Source organism: Centruroides vittatus, unplaced genomic scaffold, assembly GCF_030686945.1.
Source record: "Centruroides vittatus isolate TY-2023 unplaced genomic scaffold, ASM3068694v2 scaffold_1015, whole genome shotgun sequence".
Taxonomy (NCBI): Eukaryota; Metazoa; Arthropoda; class Arachnida; order Scorpiones; family Buthidae; genus Centruroides; species Centruroides vittatus.
In genome coordinates, this window is record NW_027122666.1 from 1,802,787 (window position 1) to 1,819,810 (window position 17,024).

Consider the following 17,024-nt stretch of genomic DNA (forward strand, 5'->3'; position numbering starts at 1 on the left):
CTTCAATAAGTTTTGATTGTTTTGGAGTATGACTATATGAAGCTATAAATTCTAAGATATATATCTATTTTGTACTATAGAAATGAATTTAAAAATTCTTAGAATGAAGGATAATATTAGCTATAATTTTAAAAGAAGGATATAATAATATAATACTAACAGTATATGTGGAGAAAACTTCAATGAATAAATTAGTGACATTTTCACATGGCATTATTTATTGATTCCACTTAATTGAAAAGTGATGTATCAAAAAGATTTGATATGCAATATTAGTGTTCAACCTGCCTTGCACCAATTCTAGTGAGGTCGCTAGATTTATACCAGGAGCACCTTCTTTATCTTATCACATTAGATATTTCAACAGGATTTTGTTTTATAAATTTTCAATGGTATGTTGTTTCCCAATAACTTAGTCCTAAGAATCCCGTTCTCGTAGAACAAGAAATAAATTTATGCCTTTCCACTCCTAATTGTAAGTTAAATGCATTGAGAACAATTTTTTTTCCAAAGTTGTTCCTAACTCCTATCTCATCGAATATCTTTTTTATTGTGATAAGCAGTATTTTACGCATTATTGTAAATGTTTGGTGTATGGCATCACATTTAAAATATTTGCTTCATTATTTTTCTAATCATTTTTAATCCTGTTTTCCCATTTATATTTTTACTTCCTGAATATTTTAGTATTCAAGAAATAATAGCATTCTAAAAGCTATTTTATTCTACAGCTTTTATGTTTTTTTGTCCCTTTTTCATGTGTGTACTTTGTGGAATGTTTTGCCACCAATCATATCAGTTTTTTTTTATATCATCTATTTATTTGTGCTTATTTATTTTTTTATTTATGTATAGTGTAATTGTTTTTTTTGTAGGGGATCTTTTTATTTTTCTGATTTGGTGCTGTAATTTCTAGTCCACAAGGACTTCACTGATTGCATTTTAAAATAGATAAGATTGGTGTTATGTGCTTGATAATATTTAAATAGATTCTAAATTATTTGGAAGTGAATTAATCAGAATATAGAAGAAATATGTAATTGAAATTATAAGAAATATAAACATCTTGTTACTGTTGCATCAAATTTTGTCATAAAACAATTCTTTCTAATGGTGTTTATCTATAAATTTATATTGATTTTACTGTTGTTATATTTCTTTAAATTGCTTAAATGCTAGAAATCTCTCATATTTATTTAATAATAATTTTAACACACTTCCTCTGTGCTCATTTTACACTAAATATTTTTTTATTTAGTGTGAAATGAGTGCACACTATTATGTTAATAATGCATTTCAAATTATTTAAATTTTCCTAAGGCTAAAAATGCAGTTAACTAGAACTTTTGATTTTTATTGCATTCTTAGCAATGAAATAGCTTTTTCTAAATTCCTTCAAATTATAGATTTATAAGTTTAGTAAACATTAGTCTGTCTGAGATACTCAAATATAAATGAATTATAACAAATAAAAAGTTAACTGTGCTGCTTAATATAAACTAGGGAGCAGATTTATGAATGTCTTGTGTGTGATATAGTATTTTCTTCAGTATTTTACAGTTACCAGAAATTTATATCATCTCTCATCTTGTATTTACAAAATATAAGATGGTATTTATGACAAAGAACAACTTGATAATGCGAATATGTCTGACATCATTAGTTGACCACTTTCCAATTGATGATCTTGTATTGTCAATTGGAAAGTGCTTCCTAGGCATGTCTTTTCAGAAGTTTCTTTTTCTTTTACATACAGCAAGTTCACACTTAATATTGTTGGGAAAGATCAAGTACCTTTGCAATCATTTATAATTATCATTATCAGACTTTCTAACAGTAAAATTGATTCTATGAAGTGGGAAATAGATGCTAAAGGTTGCAAACACATTCAAATTAAATAATATAAACAAGATATAATTTGGTTATTATCAATTAAGCTGTGATAGAATTGGTTTCATTATACATCATTTTCACTTAATGTTTGTTTCTAAGACCTTATCAATGATGTTAAGAGAGGACTTGACATATTTGCAATATCTTAGAAAAAGTAGCCAAATTTTATTTTATTAGCATTAAATGTGTTGTAAATGGTATACCAAGAAACAGAAAGTAAATTATCACTAAGTAAAATCAGTGCTGGCTCAATGATAAGTTGCATCTGACATGAAACTAATTTTGCTACCCTTGCTTCCAGAAGCATTGACAGTAAAGAGCATGTCTAGCACTGGCATTCTTGCATGAATTATTTATAACAATTTTATTATACATTTACTGTACTTGACTTATTATTTTTCTCCTTTTGAACACTTCTGACTATTAAGTTTGCCACTCTCACTTTGCTGCTTGAGTCAGTTGCTTCATTGCCTCATTCATCAGGCCAGCCCTGAATATAAAAGATTATTGTAAGAGCCAGACAAAAAATAAAAATTATTCAAAATTGATACTGTTAGTCATATTAGAAATATTGCAGTTCAAAAGAAGTGGACAAAGTATGGTAAAAATTTTTGTAAAAGAAGAAATAGCATTAAATTATAATGAATGAAATAATACAAAGCTAAAATTAGCAATATTTGCCAGGTATAATCATTCACTTTTGTAACCACTTAAAAGGGGTTTTTCAGATGAATAATAAACCGAAATGTTATGTCCTTTGAATCCAACATTCACCCAAGCTTGAGTTTAACTAGTTATAAAAGTTAACATTGTAAGTTATGATGCGCTTCTTAAAAAGACTTCTTGTAATTTTGAACTTACAATATAAAGTATTTGTGAATCCAGTCCTCCAACAGGAAATATATAAATAATGAAATAATGTAGTCATCAGCTTATTTTTATGCTTAAATAATTATAATTTAAAATATTTTTTAAAATGTAGGTTTTAGAAAGGCATCCTGATAATGGATTTGCCAAAGTTCATTATGGATTCATATTGAAGACAGAAGACAATGACTATCCAGCAGCAATAAAATACTTATCTGAAGGAATTGCCACTAGAGAATCAGGAGTAATAGATGGAAGATTTTTCTTTCATCTTGGTGATGCTCTTAACAGAATAGGAAAACCAAAAGAAGTTAGTTAATATTTTGCAAATTAAATTTACAAAATTAAAATAAGAATTAAAGTTGTGTTTTCTTTATTTATTTATTGAAAATGTAAGAGAATAATTTTGTATGAGTGAAATAAAATATTGATTTTATTGTAAGGTACACATTTAACTTTGTAATGTTTAAGAACCATTTCTTTTTAATTATTAGGCTATGAACATATATGAACAAGGTGTTAAAGATGGCTTATTCCTTTCTGTGTACCAGAGATCTCTCTACAATGTAGATGGCTTAACAGGAAAACCATGGTGGGATCCAAAGGAAACACCATATTATTCATCAATTTTGGTAATGATTAAATTACTATACATATAATTTTAAATGTTTTTAAGTTATTGGAAAATCTTTGGAGAAAAAATAATTATAATGGAAAAATTTTTTCTAGTTTCTTCAGTAGCTTTTAATTTACATACAATACCTTCCTTTTATGGTAATGAAGAATAATTTTATTAATCCAATTTTTCATGCAGTGCTTAATTTGTTTAGCAGTAGTCAAACTTATTACAGTAGTCCCTTGTTTTATCATGGATTTGGATACATAATAATTTTTTTTTTTTTTTTTTTTTTGTCCCTGAAATTTTAAAACTGCTTGAATCAATAAATTTTAAAATATCATCTACTATTGAATTTTTACTTGCAACAAAATATGTATTTTTTTTTCCCACCATTGTTCTCAAAATTACCACTTGGGCAAAACAAGCAATAAATTTGATAAGATGTTACATCTCAAGTGAACAGATCAATTGTCATCGATCAGCTAGTGTGATTACGGAAATTCTTGTTAAAACATTTTAAAATTTGTTGGAACATAAGAGTCATGTATGTGCTTTAAGACACTGCAGTACAAAATCATGGAATTGGTTAAACAAATTTAAAAATTGTGATCCTTGAATCAACATATCTTCAAATTGTACGAATATTTCTGCGAAATTGAAATTAAAAGCTATCAATAAAATAAAAAAAGAAGCAAACCAACTTTCTGTAGCCATCTGAAAACAACAAGAAATGTCACAGCTAGTAGGAATATGATTGGTGGCAAAAAAGCTCGACAGTTCCAAACTTCAAAGTGATTTGTGAATGCTAAAATTTGCCAGAAATAACATGTCTGACATGTTATTTGCTCTGTTTTTCACTTTTGCCAGCAAATTGTGCTCGATATGAACTAGACTTTACAGTAGCAAAAAATTAAGGCATTGGATCAACTACTGTTCATGGATAATAAAATTACATATGAAATTTTATTATTGTATCTACAGTATGTGTCTTTAAATGAAGAATAATGCTAAATGGACAAGTATGTTGATGTTTATGTAAACATTATTTAATTAATAAGATATAACCGCTAATAAAATTCAGTAATGCAAAACTAAGCTTATTTTATATCAGAAACACTCACTGATGGAAGAATAGAGTATAGAGATTCATAGCATGTATAATCTGTTTAATATAAGCGCAAGAAGTACGATATAATGAAGAGCTACTGTATAATTCCCTGTGGATAACTCATTGTTGGTTGTGTGGGTTCTTAAAGTCAATTTGAAAGTGGGTGCAGATTTTCTATATATTTTAAATTTAAATCATGAGCTCACCTAACAGCATTTCCTCTAAATATGCTCTTAGCAAGTTTAGATAAAAATTGTGAAAACTCATTTAACCACGATTCAGACGAAAATCTGACATGAAATTTTTTCCATTTTGACAACTAAAATTATATACATTTTAAAACCATATCCCTAACTTGACCATGTAATGTTTTCTTCTGTTTACACAACACAGTATTTTTTATGCTAATTTTATAACAAAAATAGTAATATTATCTGTAGTATCCATTTTGATTTTATTTATTTATTTTATTTTTTAAACAGTATAGAAATTAGTTTTAGATCAAGCAAAGTAACCCTTGTATAGAATTTTAAATTAATATTTAATATCTTCAAATTCAGTGAATCCTGGCACCATATTATCAACTATTAAGAAATAAATTGCTTTCGTTTATGTTACACTAAGAAACTTAAATTGCTATAAAGCATCACAATTAACAACTGCCCTTGTTCCCCACCCTCATAGCTCCAGCAAATACAAAGATACTGTACTGTTAAACTTGTACAAAGGGAATGAGGGTAAATAGTGCCTATATACCATAAAAATTCTTGTTGGCTGACTCATGTCCTATCTCCTACACTAAATGGTTCAGTATGAGAAGTCTTCTATTTTCCATGCAAAAAATACTTGAATATTTTGTATTCCATAAAAGTATTTCTTGGAAATATCGATATGAAAAATACTGTAATGCATGGAAATACCGTAATACCTTCCTGTTTGAATTTAGAAAAAAGTGTATAGTGAAATTGACAAAGTTTAATAACTTTCTTGTTAGGAGATAATAGTAAAATAAACATTTCTGATGTCACTTTTTCTAAACAGTAATTGGATAAATGTATAGAATTTCAGCGTCCTATCAGGCAAACTGATTACAATCCATCAAGTTTGGTTGTTTTGGGACTGTAATTTGTATTATCTGTTTCCTTTATAAACATATGACTGCACAACATCATTTTTATTTAATTTATTACATTTATCAAATACAACCCAATAGGATTTCTATGAAGCAGCTCCTTTCTAAGCTAGCTAAAATACAACTTTTGCTTCAGAGAAGATATGTGGAAGATTGCAGGCTAATTGCAATTTTGCGTATCATGTTTTTAATTTGGCATTTTTTTCTGTCACACTGGAATTCTTTACTCTGAAAATTGGCAACTCTAGATTATTGTAACTGTTAATTTTGAAATATTGTATAATACTTTATCAATGTTACTGATATTTGTTTTTCCAAATTGGATATTGGAAAATATTGCATTGATGATTGATTATTCAATGGTGTCAACACCACTATATAAATTCAATAGCAATACTGATTTGTCCAAAATTTTAGTTATTTTATTGACATTATTATTGTGTATGAAGATCCAATATAAAGTTAACCAAGGTAGATTTTCATTTGGTGGTGCCTAAACTACAGCATGAAAACATATATGATACATTACTTACAAAAATAGTCCTATATATATCATATATCCTTTCTGCAGTGGGATAGTCAGGTATGGTGTAGTGGAGAATATACCTGGAAATTTTTAAAGTATTTTTTTCATGCGTTTTTTCTCATTACCATTTCGGAAAAAGATTTTGTAAACAGTTATGTCTAGTAAAGAAAAGTCTTTTTTTATTGTTACATAATTCATTTTTATGTGAATTTTTTTTGCAGTAGTTTTTGGCAATACCCCCAAAATAATTCAGCGGATATACACGTACTGTACCTCACCACTGCCACACGATCGCCCTCAACATATATATTCGTCCCTCACTGCTGAGTGGATATTTATGCCTGCCTATCTATAACTTATGCACAATTTGATCCATCAATCAAAAAATTTTTGGTACACTTGCTTTATCAATTTAATGTAGAGTGTTTAGAGAACTTGGAATTATTACATTGTAACTTATTAGTTTTAGAGTTCAGGATTTTTCTTCTACCAGATTTTTTTCTCTTCACGTTTTATTTCCGACAAAGATATATATACAAGCATCCCTCATATAACACTGTAGTTACATTCCAAAAAAGTGTTGTGTGATGCAAATCCATGTTATACTAAACAAAGGACTAATGCAAAACATAGGGTTAGGTTCCAAAAGTTAACAGAAGTATATAAGTATACTATTCTTTTTGTTACTAGGAGAAATATGTTTATTAAAGCAATCAATAATTAACTAACAATAACAATTAAAAGTATTGTATTGTGCATTAATATTAATTTTAGTTAAATGGGGGAATTTTCTGTTTACAAAGTATCGTTGCCATCTGAGTTTATTTCTGATCAAGATCAAAAATAGGCAACATCTTTGATTTTTATTTTTATGAATGACCAAAAAAAATGTTATTAATCGAAAATTTGTTCTAGCTGGTCACATTTATTTAATCGAGTACCAAGCAATTTTCTTATCCAGCATTTGTTTGAGTTGGGAGCAATTTGAGTACCAAGATACCGCTGTATTTTGTTCATAATTTTTATGAATGATTGTTATCAAATTTTAGTTAAATGTAATTAATCGCTTACCTAAAACTGCTTAAATAAACTTTACTAAATATGAAGATTAATCAATAAAACCAAAACATGGTGACAGTCTTAAATGCTAAAGTATGAAAGCAATGAAAACTACTTAATAGTTGTGAAATTTTATACAGAGGATTCTCCAAATTCCCGAACCATGTTGTATGCGGTGCGAGAAACCGTGGGTCGGGGGTTAAACCTCTCTGACCGCTTACTCGGCAACAGTCTGCAAAGACCACCCACGCTGTCGTTTCGGATGGCTTTTTATCGCATGGTCAGGGGAGGTGATCAAGTCAATGGGTGCTTGTGAGTGACAGGAGACAGGTTAAATACATAACCTTAGATTTTAATAAATGCTTTGTTTAACAAGGTCTACAAGGTTATAATCGGTTAAAAGCAATTAACAACTAGAGATATACATAAAAGGGCAGCTCTTAACTAATCCTATTCTCGTAGCGAGAGAGAGGGGTATTCTTGTTGAACTATGAGGAAACGAATGATGCGCGTCGGATGGTTCGTAGAAATCGTAGTCCTAGTCGATGTGACGATATGGCGAGCTGTATGGCAGTTCGAAAGTTGTGATCTGTCTTCTACCAGAGTCTTCTCCCTTCGTTAAATTGGGTCCGTTGTATGGAGGTCCAGGAGACGGAATGCGCACAGTGACAAGTATAACTTCCTTTGGTTCTCAGAGCTTCGGGCACTCTAGCTTTTATTGGATTGTCGTGGGAAAGGAGACACATGATCGTCATATGTTGACAATAATGGTGCATTCTTGACACTGATGTGTTAACTTTTCCATCTAATTGTTATCACAACCAGTGACCTCAGGTCTAATTCTCACAAGGAGTGTTTTTTCCTATCGAAGTTGTTCACAAAATTTTTTTTCCCTGACAATTGTGTTAAATTCGCGGATTTCACAGAGGGATACCTGTCTGAAAATCTCATACTGGCAAAAGAGCTTGTCTTTATAGTTTTTTTTTACTCTGATGCTAGATGGCTCTTTTTGTTTTAATTAGCTCTTGAAAAACAGATGAATTTGTATTTTTAGAGGGATTAAATATAATTTTAATTAAGTGAATAATTGGTGCCACAGAAATAGCGCACAAATGAAATGCCCAAATGGAACCATGGAAAACCGTTTAAAAAACACTTTATTTTACTCTTACTGTGTGGTAAAAAAATTTTAAATACTGTTTGAGCATACAGAATGGATCCCTGTTTTAAATATGTCTATATAAGAGTCCACTGATAACAAAACACACTTTGATGTTGAACTTTATGGAAATAAATGATGTAATTTTATTTAAAATTAAAAATTTTTAAAATCACATTGAAGTAAATTTACTTAAATGAAGGGGATTAGTGTATTTATTAACTAATTATTTGAAATAATGATGAAATTTAGAGCAGAAAACCAAAAATTGCAAATTTTTGATTTCTTATAGTGCATGAAACCTTTTGACTTGTTAATTTGAATTTCAGACTTTACAAGAAAAGTGGGAAGTAATTAGGAACGAAGCTTTAGCGTTGATGAACACCGCACAGTCTGGATTTTTACCCGAGAGCGAAGGATTACGCGATACCGGAGATTGGAAGCAGTTTGAATTATTTGCCAGAGGTAATTATCAAATCTAGCAATTATTAGCTAGTAAAACTTATTCAATAATGAGTATGTTCTAGTTTGTGAGGTGTAATAATTATGACATAATGGTTGAATTTCATTACCTTATTCTGATGGCAAAAAAAAATAAACTATTGTCAACGAATCTCATCTCTCTTGATTTAGACGATGATGATGTAATAATGTATGAGATGAACTGAACAAATGTTTTTATATTTGTTTATTTTATAAGAGATGAGTTGAACTGATGTTTATTGACATTAAACTAAAATATAAAACTTCTAGAAAGTGCATAAATGGTTAAATTCTCAAATCATGTTGAGGACAATGGAGAAATATCTAAAGGCATCCAGTCAGATATTGTCGATCGTTGCTACCCAATTAATATTAAAGTTTTTTTGGCACTGAATTATTACTTATAGAAAATTAAATCTGATTGTTACATTGATTTTTGAAAAATACTTTAACGGATTTCTACAGGACACAAGACTAAAAATTGCGAGAGGGCTCCCATAACATGTTCTTTAATTGGAAATATTCCGGATGCTGCCGGTTGCAGAAGAGGACAGGTAATTTCATTGATAATATCTATAAAATTTCAAAAAAGTCAAAGTTAAAAATGTTAAATTTTATGCTTTAGGCTAAATTTTCAGTTCTTCAGCCGGGTACCCACATTTGGGCACATACTGGTCCAACCAATTGTCGCATACGGGGACATTTAGGATTAGTAGTACCCAAAGGAGTGAAAATTAGAGTTGCAAATGATACCAGGTAATGTAATATATACATAATCAAATTCACGTAATTATTACAATCCCTATTATCTTATACACTCAAACCTGTTTTTGTGCAATTTGATTTGTGCTGTATATGAATTTCAATCAAATTGATATACTGCACAAAAAAAAATCACACAAAACAGGTTTATTTGTGATTTTTGAGTGTAAATGCAAATGCAATTTACTTGTATTAAGAATACTTTGCTAATTATTCATGTGTCCTATAAAATCTTTCTACTTGAAAAGTTACTGTAAAAAGATTGTTGCAAGAGATATTTACCCAGAAGTTTCCCCAGTGGAACAAGTGCCTTTTCTTCAGCGGATTGAAAAAGTGAAAATCACAAAGGCTCAAGTCCAAACTCTGCAATCAATTCTGCCACAGGGCGGGCATTATGATGCCTCTGCTAGGCATGTCACACCTCATTGCTTTTCCCATTGTGATGTCCATCAGTAGTGTTCTGTTGCACTGTTATCTAATCCTTTTGCTATAAGTATATCTGATATTTTATGTACAGTACCACATAATGCATTATATTTTGAAATGTACCTTATAGTAATAGAAAACTATGTAAACTGAAAATTAAATTAAATTACAACAGGATGACTATGGTAATTTTAACAATATTTTGTGAGAAGCAGTTTAAGAACTTTTTTCAATTATATTCTTTAGTGTACACACATATTTATAGACAAGGTGATTATTAAATTACTTTTGAATCTGTACCACATGGTGACTTTTGGGGAATGAAGTGATACCTGACATAGTGCATGTGGATTTTCAGTTGTCCAGATTCAATAAATACCAAATCATTTAAATGAAGAAATGTCTATTACAGTAGAGCGTCGATAAGTGGAACCAATTGGGGGACTGGGGTCCTTCCAGTTAATGATTTGTTCCAGTTTCCGACTTTGTACGAAAAAATACATTAACCTGTCCGATGTTCAAATTTTTCTCCGTTGCATGTCGCTTCGTGTTGAATTTTCGTCGATTTTAAGCCTAACGAAAATTTTTATAATAATCATCGAGGCTATCGTATCGTTAAAAATTATTTCTGCATTTTGTACAAACAAAAAAAAACATGAAAATTATACTTTAGAAGTAAATTTAGTATCAAAAACATTCGATTCAGCACGACACAGTCCGACTGAAAATCGTTCCACTTTCCGGCCATTCCACTTATCGACACTCTACTGTAGTTGAAAAAATCAATACACATGATACTTATGGTAGAAATTGTACTAGATTCAGCAATTACATATATTTTTATTATGATTTGAAAGGGCTTAAATTTTTATGTATAAGCTTTAATAGTTAAAATGCTTGATGGTTATTGGATAGAAAATACCTTTTATTTAACAAATGTTCTCAATTTATAATAATTATTTCATTAATGATGATAATGTTTATGGTGCAAAAAATTGTGTATTAAACATTCACTTCAAAAAAAAGTTAGATAAGTGAATACAAAGTATTTATATTTTGTGTTCCTGATTAGTAAGATAAAACATTTTAGCTTAATAATTTTTATCCATATGTAACTGCAACAAAATCAATATCAGTAAAGAAAGCTACATCTTCCTATACTAAAAAAATAATTGGTTATGATGAAAAATAAGGATTGAGAGCTAGATTACATGAGCTCTATTAATAAGTAGTAAACTTTTTATTAAATTGCTGTTACATTTTGTATCTGGAAGCTAAGATAAAGTTTAATTGTTGAAATATGAATTACTCAAGAAATTTTATCAGAAATATATGCCTTGTTTGAATAAATGCTAAACTAAATGTTTTATTTTCAGGGAATGGAAAGAAGGCAAAATGATCATCTTTGACGATTCTTTCGAACACGAAGTCTGGCACAAAGGGAATAAAATTCGTTTGGTTCTCATCGTAGATTTTTGGCATCCAGAACTGAGTGCCCGGCACAAGGCCACTCTGTCGGCAATATAGAGAATAGATATTCCGACACAATAAATTATGTAAGAGTAAAGTGTGAGATTTCTTTTAATTAATTAAACTAGTAGAATGGATATGGCTACTAGTCGCAGGAAAATATTAAATGCCAACTATGTCTATTCTTATGCCTTAAAACTGTCGATACATCTGTAAACTAGTCACTAAAATAAATTCTTACTTGGTGCCTTATACAAGACACTTTAATAAAAGTTTTCATAGTGATCTTAAATACCTTTTTTGTAAATTTTTTTCTAACTGGCTAATAAAGTATCTTTTGAAGAAATTCACACACTAATATTGATAAAAATAAATTTTAATGAAAAAGTATGTAATTTATAGAAATTAATTTCTATAATTTCAAAACTTGATAATAAAATTTTGCAAAATATTTATATGTAACAATTGAATATATTGCAATTATTTACATTTCAGAAAAACTGATTAATAAACTAGTCTTCTGTTAGTTCATTAAGCTCTCCTACTTTAATAGTACAAAAGTAGTTATGGAAGAAACTCTTGATTGCAATATGGTCCCCAAGTATATAATTTAGTTAGCAGCTCAAGGCAAGTAATCTGTACATGAGGCTATAATTTTCTATAATTATAATCTAGACTTTAATGGGTGGAGATATTTATAATAGGATTCGTGAACCTGCAAGAAAATAATGTCAATAAATAAATTATGATAAATATTATCACCAAGCATAATAATTTACCTGAGTTTTGTTTAGTGGAGCTCTCTGTGCCAACTCGAACATTGTACGATACACTTGACCATCGTATCGTCCCAGTGCACTATTTAACACGAGATCATGCAGATCAAAAGAGTCTACTAATGGAATTGCATCTGGACGAAGTACAGCAAGTAACTCTATCAATTTATTTTGTAACTGTTCTAGTTTGGATGTTGTCAGACCAACCTTGAAATAACATAATTAAGTATTATAATACTTTTTATTAATTATATATAAAAGAAATTTTAACTTAATTATTTTATGTTGACTAGTTTGCACCAGATTTTATTTATACACACACACAATTTGACTAGTTTGCACCAGGTTTAAATGTGGTTGCTTTTAATGTGACTGTTTCCCTTCAGTTATCTGGCAATGTCACATAGTTCTAAAGAGCCAACATTTTGTCTACCCCTCTATGAACTAAAGCTTCATAATCTGTAAAATAGCAGCAGTCAGCAATGACAATTTGTTGATGTTAACAAATGGAAGCAGTTGAAGCTGTATTTGAAAGAAATGTAAATATATAAATGAAAACAAAATTGGATGAATCGATTCTCTATATCAGTTCTCCATATCTACATTTTATAATAATTTCAATAAAATGAATGAATTATTTAAACATCTGTTTCCTAATTCCAACACAGCAAAGACATGACAGAGATCACAGTACAAATGTATGCAAGACTTTTGTTGGCCTACAGCATGTTTCTTTCTTGGATGAGCATGAGCATTTCTGATCATTGCCCAAAAAATCCAACTTCTTAAATCTGAGAGTCGTCAAAATGACTTCCTACTTCCTGTCAAAGGGTGTGACATAGGGTCAATCGTCGATCACCCGGTCATCATTTCCAACCAGTTTGATGAGACATCGCCTAGTTTGTGCCGAGCTTAAAATAGAATCTCACCTGTAAAAATATTCCTGGTTCTTCGCAGATATTAAACAACAAATATAGCTGGCAAAGATTCTTCAGCACCTTACGTAAATTATCGGGTATTCCACTCTGTTCAACCCATTCTATATATCTCTGATTTATATAGTACTGAACGTGTGCCTATAATCAAAATTGTAAAAAGTTTAAAATCATTAAAATATTAACATCGATATACATAGTGTAAAATTACCTTAGCTGCTGGAATTAAACAGACATGACTTTTATTCCAAGCAATTTCTGGAAGATCACCCATCTGAATAAGTGTGTCTACTCTCTTTGAAGCAATATGAACTGTCCTGTATAAGATTATTTCAAATTTAGTAAATTATTATTAATGATGAAATTATTCAAACTGGTTGTTTTCTGTTCTCTCCTTTGTATGAAGTATATATTAGCTTGTTATAGACTAACAATAATTTAAGAATAGAATGTAATAGGATTACATATAAAGAAATGCAAGAATTCACATTTTTAGATGAGATTTCTGTTAGTCAATATTTGTACAAGTTAAACGTTCTTTACTACAGTTAGTAAAGTGACATTTTATACTGCTTTAAAGGAAAACAAATTGAACATACATCATCATCATCATAGGGAATATATAGGTATATCTTGGGTTACGTCGTTCGTCAAAATATATATATATGTATATATGAAAAAAAAAATTAAGTTTAAATCATTTTATTCAACTTTACGTCTGTCCGCCACAAATGTCGAAGTCGTAATATCACTAGAAAAGCATTAGCGCACAAAATCATGTTACTATACAATAAATAAGAATAAAAGTATATAAAATTATATTAATATATATAAATTTACAATAATACTGTACGTCATAAATCCTAGAGAAAGAATCTCAGATGTTTTCATATTTCAAACGTCTTATTTAGCAGTCTTTATTGGTATATTTAACATAAATTAGTTATTAAAATTATTTTGCAATAGTAGAAAATAAACTATTTGTTATTTATAAAATAAAATGATTTTGTAAGAATGTCTTAGAGCAAACCACATTAACATTAACTGCGTAATACTGTAGAGTCTGCGACGTACTGTAAACATCGCCAAATTGTAAACATGTACTGTACATACTGTACATGTATTCGTAAATTTAGATTAAATTTTAGTTTTTAATATAGTACAGAAAAAAGTATTTGTTTGTAAGCTTAAAATAGATTCTTATTAACCATATATTATTAAAAATGCATTAATAAATAAAATACAGAACTGGGAATGGTTATTTGTGGTTTAGCCTAGTGACATTTACTTGTCACTCCTGGAACCAATTATCGACGTAAAGTGAGGTATACCTGTATTATGAAAATATGAACATAATAATGACAACCATTGATGATGACAAAGTAATTTCTGAAAATTTTATCATCAGATCAGGAAATGAATCAAATTATGGAGACATCAAACTATAATCACTCAGAGCCTGAATTGTGTGTGTGACATGTGCTGTTTTGTTGGCATTAAAGGTCATTTTGTTTCATCTAAAGAATATTACCTTTGTAACTTAATCTATCATATCATATGATTGATTAATAAATTCCTTTTTGTTAAGAAAAATTTGGTGTGAATTAATTAATTACATTTAAATCAGGTAAAACATTTTTTCATAAATAGAATTGAATATTGTCTGGAATATAACATGGCAGTATAATTAATAATAAAATAACTAGAAAAATAGTAATAGTTCACAAGTCACTTTGCACTGCTAAGTCTATCTTTGTTTTTGGTTATAAAATGCACACTAATTTGTTTTAACCTCATTAAATTAGTTTTCATGCTCTTCAAGCATTGAAGTTTCAATTATACTAAATATTAATTATTATTATTTTGTAAATTGAAATTTGTTATGATGACAAAACTCCTTACAATACAAACTATTATAAAATTCTAATCTAAAAAGTTACATCAGACAGTGAAATAAACTTAAATTTAAAGGATGATGTTTTATGGTTCAAAATGATTTGAAATGGCAAGGAAAAAAACAAGTGCATGTTAATCAAATAAGTTACAATCACAAGAGTAGAACAGTAGCATAACTTATTCATAGTAGTAATGCAAAAACTGCAAATTTATATATTCAACATTATTACTATTATGCATTTCTTGTTGATTTTTATGGAAAGAGCTTTATATATAAACTATGTACTATGCTTTTCATAGCCATAGCGTGTTGTGTTCGGGGCCTTTTTATACTCTCTGAGTGGTACAGGGCCTTAAACCACATAAAAAAAAAAAAAAAAGCCATAGCGTGTTTTATGCCAGTGCACTAAGCTAATGAAATGAAGATCACTACAATGATCTTAATTTCATTAGCTGTAATACAATTATTAATGGAAGAAATATATAATCTTAAAAATATAATTCAAACATTTGTATTAGACATGTGATAACTTATGAAAATCAACTTTCTAGTAGATTTTTACCAGATATTCAGAAGGATATCAGGTATATCGTAAACTGGATTCTGTATCATCATACATACCAGTGGGGTCGTGTGATCCATTTTCTTACAAGATTGTGGCATACAAGGTCCTAATCAGAAGAGCCTTTACACATTCTTCCAATCCCCAGGCTCTTACTGCTGAATTAGCATTTATAGAGTGTGTAGCTGCTGCACACAGTTATCACAATGTTACATATGGGCTGATAGAACATTGTCAGTAAATGCACTCGGGACACACTCCCATAGTTGACCTGCCGAGTGATAATCAATCCGATGACATAGAATGGGTCCCTATTACCTTTAACTCGTACTTAAGATCCTTATGCACCAAAGTTGCCAGGAAATGCCAGTTGTGTCTCGCTTGCAGGAGGTGCCCGACTATTTTTGGCATGCTATGTAATGGGAAGGACCCTCTCAACTCGAACAGACTTCTTGGTATATATAGTGTCCCTGTAAAGGACAACAGATACAATAGAGACCTGGTATACATAAGGTTGACTAAGTGCTCCATGGGATCAGATTCAAGAACATTTTGCCGATATACATCATGCGAGAACCACCATGGCTTTCTCTACATATGCAACAGGTCCAGACTTTATTGTAGCAGACTTTAACCAGGCTAAGCTCATCCTTGCTTCACTCCCTCAGATGGTTAGAGGCTGTGTACATTTTTAAATCAACATGCATAAATTATAAAGAGGAAATGGTTTTGTCAATGGCCTGGCAAGAGTTAACAAATGGCTAAACTGCATTGTCAATTGAGTCCTGGTAGGGTGACACTGCACAGGCGCAACATGGTTTTAATAATTTTTTCAAACACATTTGAATGCTTGTTCAAATTTTATTCCAAAAGCTGTTAGGAAGAACCATCATGGAATTGTTACAAAAACCTGATGAACTTGGAAGGAGTTCAAAAATGGTATGCAGATAAAGAAAACAATCAGTTTGGAGTATATGATTAATGAAAATATTTCATTTCTGATTTATTAGGTAAAGATTTTTGTTTTTCTGAAATGAGTGAATACAACATAACTTTCCATTTGTTCATCTCAAATAGATGTAATCTATATTTGGATGACAAACACAGCTCAGAAATTTGTAACAAGACCACTCCCCTAATTAGAGAATATTGTTCACAATATCTTACCTATAGGCAACTGCTTCATATAATGAAAGTAGCTCTTTAAGAGTAGGTTCTGCAGAAAGTGATGTCACTATTCCACCACCTTTCTTCAGTAAATAATTAAAATTTGAATCTGGTGATAAATTTCCTTGTTTCAAACACTTTAATAAGAATCTGAAAATATATACATAATTAAAATTTCATTTA

The 17,024-nt window shown here is 29.8% G+C and overlaps 2 protein-coding genes across 3 annotated transcripts in view; one reads left to right on the forward strand and one right to left on the reverse strand.

The window, feature by feature from the left end:
* Asph (Aspartyl beta-hydroxylase) overlaps nucleotides 1-11,601 on the forward strand; it is a 38,893-nt gene extending 27,292 nt beyond the window's left edge. For both annotated transcript variants that reach the window (XM_067283721.1, XM_067283723.1), the window contains exons 9-14: nucleotides 2,876-3,070; nucleotides 3,255-3,392; nucleotides 8,693-8,828; nucleotides 9,312-9,400; nucleotides 9,472-9,602; nucleotides 11,411-11,601. In XM_067283721.1, coding sequence (XP_067139822.1) covers nucleotides 2,876-3,070; nucleotides 3,255-3,392; nucleotides 8,693-8,828; nucleotides 9,312-9,400; nucleotides 9,472-9,602; nucleotides 11,411-11,561 — 840 coding nt within the window. In that variant the 3' untranslated portion in view covers nucleotides 11,562-11,601. The remainder of the gene's footprint in view (nucleotides 1-2,875; nucleotides 3,071-3,254; nucleotides 3,393-8,692; nucleotides 8,829-9,311; nucleotides 9,401-9,471; nucleotides 9,603-11,410) is intronic.
* A 261-nt stretch (nucleotides 11,602-11,862) lies between these two features.
* The window catches only part of LOC136986235 (peroxisomal acyl-coenzyme A oxidase 1-like), a 49,535-nt gene continuing 44,373 nt past the window's right edge, over nucleotides 11,863-17,024 (reverse strand). The window contains exons 10-14 of the mRNA XM_067283724.1: nucleotides 16,842-16,991; nucleotides 13,427-13,532; nucleotides 13,210-13,356; nucleotides 12,284-12,487; nucleotides 11,863-12,219 (exon numbers count right to left, since the gene is read on the reverse strand). Coding sequence (XP_067139825.1) covers nucleotides 12,169-12,219; nucleotides 12,284-12,487; nucleotides 13,210-13,356; nucleotides 13,427-13,532; nucleotides 16,842-16,991 — 658 coding nt within the window. The 3' untranslated portion in view covers nucleotides 11,863-12,168. The remainder of the gene's footprint in view (nucleotides 12,220-12,283; nucleotides 12,488-13,209; nucleotides 13,357-13,426; nucleotides 13,533-16,841; nucleotides 16,992-17,024) is intronic.